At 64.3% G+C, this 6339-nt stretch overlaps 1 protein-coding gene across 3 annotated transcripts; it reads right to left on the reverse strand.

The window, feature by feature from the left end:
• Window positions 1-3173: 3173 nt before the first annotated feature.
• On the reverse strand, window positions 3174-6230 carry THAP8 (THAP domain containing 8). 3 transcript variants are annotated; one of them, XM_082499805.1, is made up of 4 exons: window positions 5845-6040; window positions 4839-5025; window positions 3710-4174; window positions 3174-3484 (listed from the first exon to the last, which is right to left on the reverse strand). In XM_082499805.1, the coding sequence occupies exons 1-4, from the start codon at window positions 5925-5927 to the stop codon at window positions 3341-3343; spliced, it is 879 nt and encodes a 292-aa protein (XP_082355931.1). In that variant the 5' UTR covers window positions 5928-6040; the 3' UTR covers window positions 3174-3340. The 3 variants fall into 3 exon arrangements, with proteins under 3 accessions (XP_082355931.1, XP_082355930.1, XP_082355929.1); XM_082499804.1 differs by lacking the exon at window positions 5845-6040 and adding an exon at window positions 6197-6230 and having other exon boundaries at window positions 3174-4174; XM_082499803.1 differs by having other exon boundaries at window positions 3174-4174.
• Between the last annotated feature and the right edge of the window lie 109 nt (window positions 6231-6339).

A 6339-nucleotide genomic window follows, 5' to 3' on the forward strand; every position in this document is an offset into this window, starting at 1 on the left:
GCGCGGGCCGCCCGGGGGGCGGTGGGGATACGGGGCGGGGCCTAGAGGGGCGGGGCCCAGAGGGGCGGGGCGCGGCCTTTAGGGGCGACGGGGGGCGGCAGCGGCTGTAGGGGCGGGATGTATAGGGGCTATAGGGGGTGATGGGCGGCTATAGGGGCTGTGGGGCTATAGGGGACCATAGGGGCTGATGAGCACCTATAGGGGCTGATGAGCACCTATAGGGGCTATAGGGGACCATAGGGGATGATGAGCGCCTATAGGGGCTATGGGGCTATAGGGGCTGTGGGGCTATAGGGGATGATGAGCCCTACAGGGGCTGTGGGGCTATAGGGGACCATAGGGGATGATGAGCGCCTATAGGAGCTATGGGGCTATAGGGGACCATAGGGGATGATGAACGCCTATAGGAGCTATGGGGCTATAGGGGCTGTGGGGCTATAGGGGACCATAGGGGATGATGAGCAGCTACAGGGGCTATGGGGCTATAGGGCACCATAGGGGCTGATGAGCAGCTATAGGGGCTATGGGGCTATAGGGGTTGTGAGGCTATAGGTGATCATGAGCATCTATAGGTGTTGTGGGGCTATAGGGGCTGTGGGGCTATAGGGGATGATGAGCGCCTACAGGGGCTGTGGGGCTATAGGGGACCATAGGGGATGATGAGCGCCTATAGGGGCTATGGAGCTATAGGGGCTGCTGCAGAGCAGCTGTACAGGACTATAGGAGACCAGAGGGGCTAATGAGCAGCTATAGGGGATGATGAGCAGCTACAGGGGCTATGGGGCTATAAGGGTCATAGGGGATGATGAGTGGCTATAGGGTCTATGGGGCTGTAGGGTCTGCTGCAGAGGAGCTATAGGGGACCATATGGGATGACGAGCAGCTATAGGGGCTACAGGGGATGATGGGTGGCTATAGGGGCTGTGGGGCTATAGGGGATGATGAGCGCCTACAGGGGCTGTGGGGCTATAGGGAACCATAGAGGATGATGAGCAGCTATAGGAGATGAGCAACTATAGAAGGCTGTGTTGACTATGGGGGCTACAGGGGTCCGAGAGCAGCTATAGCGCCTACGGGGAGGGGTCTATAGGTGCTGGTGCAGGGCTATAGGTGATGGAGAGCACCTATGGGGACATATAGGCTCCGCGAAGGTGCTACGAGGGCTCAGGGGGGGTCGGTGAAGGCTGAGAAGGGGCTATAGGGGACAGTGGTGACCGAGGTTTGAAAGGGTCTATAGGGAGCTTCGGGGGAATGGGAGAGGCTGGAGAGCAGCTATACGGGGAGCTATAGGGAGCAGGAAAGAAGCTATAGGTGGTGGAGAGGAGCTATAAGATTTGGAGCTGGAAGAGGGCTCCAGGGGCTGGAGATTGGCCACGGGCTGTATGGAGGCTATAGGGGACTACAGAGGCTATGGAGAGGGGTATAGGGGGCTGCAGGCACCGTGGGAAGGGGCTATAGGAACCTATACAGGCTGTGGGAGCTGCAGGGGGGCTATAGGAACCCGGAGGCGCTGTAGAGCGCGGGGGGGGCTATAGGAACCCATAGGGGCTATAGGAGGTGCTATAGGAACCCAGAGGGGCTGTGGGAGCTGCAGGGGGGGGGGCTATAGGAACCCATAGGGGGAGTAGGAGCTGCAGGGGGGGCTATAGGAACCCATAGGGGCTGTGGGAGCTCGGGGGGGGTATAGGAACCCATAGGAGCTGTGGGAGGTGCCATAGGAACCCATAGGGGGAGTGGGAGCTGCAGGGGGGGCTATAGGAAACCCATAAGGGCTGTGGGAGCTCTGGGGGGGGCTATAGGAACCCATAAGGGCTATAGGAGGTGCTATAGGAACCCATAGGGGCTGTGGGAGCTGCAAGGGGGGCTATAGAAAGCCATAGGGGGAGTGGGAGCTGCAGGGGGGGGCTATAGTAAATGCATAGAGGCTGTGGGAGCTCGGGGGGGGGGGGGAGGGCTATAGGAACCCATAGGGACTGTGGGAGCTGCATGGGGGGGCTATAGGAACCCATAGGGGCTGTGGGAGGTGCTATAGGAACCCATAGGGGCTGTGGGAGCTGCAAGGGGGGCTATAGGAACCCATAGGGGCTGTGGGAGCTCCTCTGGGGGTGGGGGCTATGGGAGGTGCTATAGGAAGCCATAGGGGGAGTGGGAGCTGCAGGGGGGGCTATAGGGAACCCATAGGGGCTGTGGGAGCTCGGGGGGGGGGGCTATAGGAACCCATAGGGGCTGTGGGAGGTGCAGGGGGGGGGCTATAGGAACCCATACGGGCTGTCGGAGCTGCAGAGGGGGCTATAGGAACCCATAGGGGCTGTGGGAGCTGCAGGGGGGGCTATAGGAACCCATAGGGGCTGTGGGAGCTGCAGGGGGGCTACAGGAACCCATAGGGGCAGTGGGAGGTGCTATAAGAACCCATAGGGGGAGTGGGAGCTGCAGGGGAGACTATAGAAAACCCAGAGGGGCTGTGGGAGCTCTGGGGGGGGCTATAAGAACCCATAGGGGCTGTGGGAGGTGCTATAGGAACCCATAGGGGGAGTGGGAGCTGCAGGGGGGGCTATAGGAAACCCATAGTGGCTATGGGAGCTCTGGGGGGGGCTATAGGAACCCATAGGGGCTGTGGGAGGTGCTATAGGAACCCATAGGGGCTGTGGGAGCTGCAAGGGGGGGCTATAGAAAGCCATAGGGGGAGTGGGAGCTGCAGGGGGGGCTATAGGAAATGCATAGGGGCTGTGGGAGCTCGGGGCGGGGGGGGGCTATAGGAACCCATAGGGGCTGTGGGAGGTGCAGGGGGGGCTATAGGAAACCCATAGTGGCTATGGGAGCTCTGGGGGGGGCTATAGGAACCCATAGGGGCTGTGGGAGGTACTATAGGAACCCATAGGGAGAGTGGGAGCTGCAGAGGGGGCTATAGGAACCCATAGGGGCTGTGGAAGGTGCTATAGGAACCTATAGGGGGAGTGGGAGCTGTGGTGCATGGCCATTCCTAAGGGCACCGCCCCTTTGCCACCAGCGAGGGCCACCAACACCCCCCCCCCCCCCCCCCCAGTGTCCCACACAGACCCCCCCCAAGCCACTCGCCTCCATCATCCTTTATTAAAACCGGGGGGGAGGGGACATCCCTGTCCCCAACCCCCCCCCCCCCCCCCAGTATCACAAAATAAACCTTAAATACAAAAATAAAACGTCCCCTCCCTCGGGGTGGGGGGGGGGGGGGGTGGTTCCTGGCTGGTGGGTGACACCCCCAGGCACAGCGCCGTGGCCTCAGGGAGGGCCACCACCTCCCCCCCCCCTCCCCCCAGTGTCCCAGCAGGTTCCCAGTAACGGTGCCACCGGTGCCACCATGTCACTGTTGCTCCAGGCCAAGGTCACCGACTGTCCCCACCGGCGGTGGCACCGCGTAGACCAACGCCTCCCCCTCCTCCTCCCGGCAGATGATGGTGACGGTGCCGGCGGGATCCGGTGGCACCGGCCCGGGCTGCACACAGGCCTGGAAGCAGATGGGACAGGGACAGAGGGGACACACGAAAGTCCCCAACTCGGTGACAAGATGCCACCACGGTGCCGCTTTCCTCTCCCTGCTGTTCCGACCGGCATCACCCGGCGAGGAACGGCACCCACCGGGCAACGGCGTCCCCCGCGTGGGAGACTGCAACGGTGTCCCCCCCGTGCGTGCCCCGCCGGTGTCCCCGTCAGTGTCCCCAATGTCACCTACCAGTTGGAGCCTCTCCTCGGAGAGCAAGCTCTCGCGGCGCAGCTGCTCCACCAGTTCCTCCATGGCTTCCAGCCGGGCCCGGTGCCGGCGATGCCGTTGCTGCAGCACCTTCACCTTCCGCTGCAGCACCAGCGCTACGCCGAGGAGTTCCTCGGTGCTCAGCTCACCCGGCGGGGACGTCGCCGTCACCTCCTTCGACACGATGGGGACGGTGGAGACGATGGGCGGCGTCAGGGCGGAAGAGAGGACGGTCACCGCCGGTGACGGTGGCGGGACGGTGACGGGGGGTTCGGTGGGCGCCTGCTCCAGCCGCGGGGACGGCAGGGGTGCAACGGGTTCCAGGGTGACAGCCACGGTGGTTTTGGGGACGGGTGACCCTCTCAGTGTCACTGGCTCCGTACCGCTCACTGGGAGGGGCTGGTTGGGGTGGGTGGCACCCGGTGGCGTGCTGGGACTCTCCTGTTTCTGTAGAAAAAAACAACCCCAAATTCCCATTGCTGGAGGTTCTCGCGGCGCTACGGTGGAGCGGAGACGCACGGTAGGGCAGGTTTCTCCTCCAAAGTCCCCGCTCCAGGGACAAAAGCCACCCTGAGGTGACAACCCCCCTCCTGGGGACCTTCCAGAGCCTTCCGGGGAGCTCCTAAATCCCTCAGGGGAACCCCTAGATCCATCCGAAGAGCTTCCAGATCCCTCCAAGACCCCCCAAAGAGCTCCTAGCCCCTTCTGAGGGTCTTCCAGAACCTTGTAGACTCTCCCAGAACCTTCTAGACCCCTCTGAGATGGCCCAAAGATCTCCTAGCCCATTCTGAGGGTATTCCAGAACCTTCTAGACCCCTCCGAGGAGCTCCCAGAACCCTCCGAGGAGCTCCTAAGCCCTTTCTGAGGGTCTTCCAGAACCTTCTACACTCTTCCATGCCTCTCTAGACTCCCCCCCCCCCACCTTCTGAGAAGCTTCAAACCCCTCCGGACCCTTCTGGGAAGCTCCGAGATGCTTCCAGAGACCCATTCCCTCTCCCAGAAGCTTCCAGACCTTTCCAGGGGAGCTCATAGATGCTTCTAGACCCTTTCTTGGAGGGGTTCCAGACTGTTCTAGATGCTTCCTGGGGGGGGGGAGGAGGGAGGGGCTCACCGGGGGGCTGCGGGGGAAGATGGTGGGGACGGCGTCAGGGCGCAGGTAGCGCACGCCCCAGCGGTACTGGAAACAGGAGGGCTCAAAGTGGTCGCTGCAGAGGTGCTGGTGGCGGGTGGGCACCCAGTTCTCCTGCCGCATCTGCGCCAACCACTGCCGCAGCCGCGCCGTGTCCTGCAGTGGGAACCTGGGGGGGGGAGGGGGGGTTAACACTTGGGGGGGGGCTCCACCACACCCCCTCCTCTGGAGCCCCAAAGTCCCCCCACTTCACGCTGCCCCCCCCCCACCTTGGGTGCTCCCACCCCAGGGCCCTCCTCCCCCGCCCTGCCCCCCCCCCCCCCCCCCCCGAGTCCCCCGAGCCCATTTAGCCCCGGCCCCACCCCAGGACCATCCCCAGCACCCAGACTCACTCAGGTTCAAGTTCAGGCTCAAGCCCAGGCCCGGGCCCCACCCCAGAACCATTCCCAGCACCCAGCCCCACTCAGATTCAAATTCAGGGCCCCCCCCAGACCCAGACCCCACCCCAGAACCAGGCCCAGCCCCACTCAGGTTCAAGTTCAGGCTCAGGCCCGGGCCCAAACCCCACCCCAGAACCAGCCTCACTCAGGTACAAGTTCAGGCTCAGGCCCGGGCCCTACCCCAGAACGAGCCCCAGCACCCAGCCCCACTCAGGTTCAAATTCAGGCCCCACCCTGGCCCCATCCCAGAACCAGCCCTACTCAGGTTCAAGTTCAGGCCCGCCCCAGGCCCAGACCCCACCCCAGAACCAACCCCACTCCGGTTCAGGTTCAAGTTCAGGCTCAAGCCCAGGCCCGGGCCCCACCCCAGAACCAGCCCCAGCACCCAGCCCCACTCAGGTTCAAGTTCAGGCCCGGGCCCTACCCCAGAGCCAGAACCAGGCGCAGGCTCAGGCCCGGGCCCAGGCCCAGGCCCAGGTCCCCCTTCAATCCCCGGCCCCTGCCCCGAACCAGGTCCAGGCCCCGCCCCTACTCCCCCCGGTACCGACTTGTAGAAGCTGAGGCGGCGGGCGGGCGGCCGGGCCTGTCCCGCCGCGTTGGAGCAGTGTGGGGCTCGACAGGACTTGGGCATCGCCGCCGCCCGCTGCCGCCTCACGCACGGGGCGCGGCGTGCTGCGTCAGCGCGTACGGCCGTCGCCGTAGCAACGCATGCCCGGTCCCCCGCGGCGACGCATGCGCACTGAGGGGAAGGGCGCCGTGGCCATGGCAACGCGGCCTACGAGCCCGGGGAAGCCCCGCGGGGCTCCCCACAGCCAAGACGGCCCCGTTGTCCCCCGGCGAGGAAGGACAGGCCGCTCCCCGCGCCGTTAATAACCCCCTTCGGCCCCCGCGGTGCCGTACCTGCTGCCAGCGGCCGGGCCGGGACCGAGGGGCTGCAACAGGCGGGATCCGGAAGTGGGGAGGCGGGACCGGCACCGCTCCGCCCCACCATTGGTCGAAAGCGTCGTTGAGTGGCAGAACCCTTCGAGGCGGAGCCTGGCCCC

Source organism: Vanellus vanellus (genome assembly GCF_965231255.1).
Source record: "Vanellus vanellus genome assembly, contig: HAP1_SCAFFOLD_1214, whole genome shotgun sequence".
NCBI classification, from domain to species: domain Eukaryota; kingdom Metazoa; phylum Chordata; class Aves; order Charadriiformes; family Charadriidae; genus Vanellus; species Vanellus vanellus.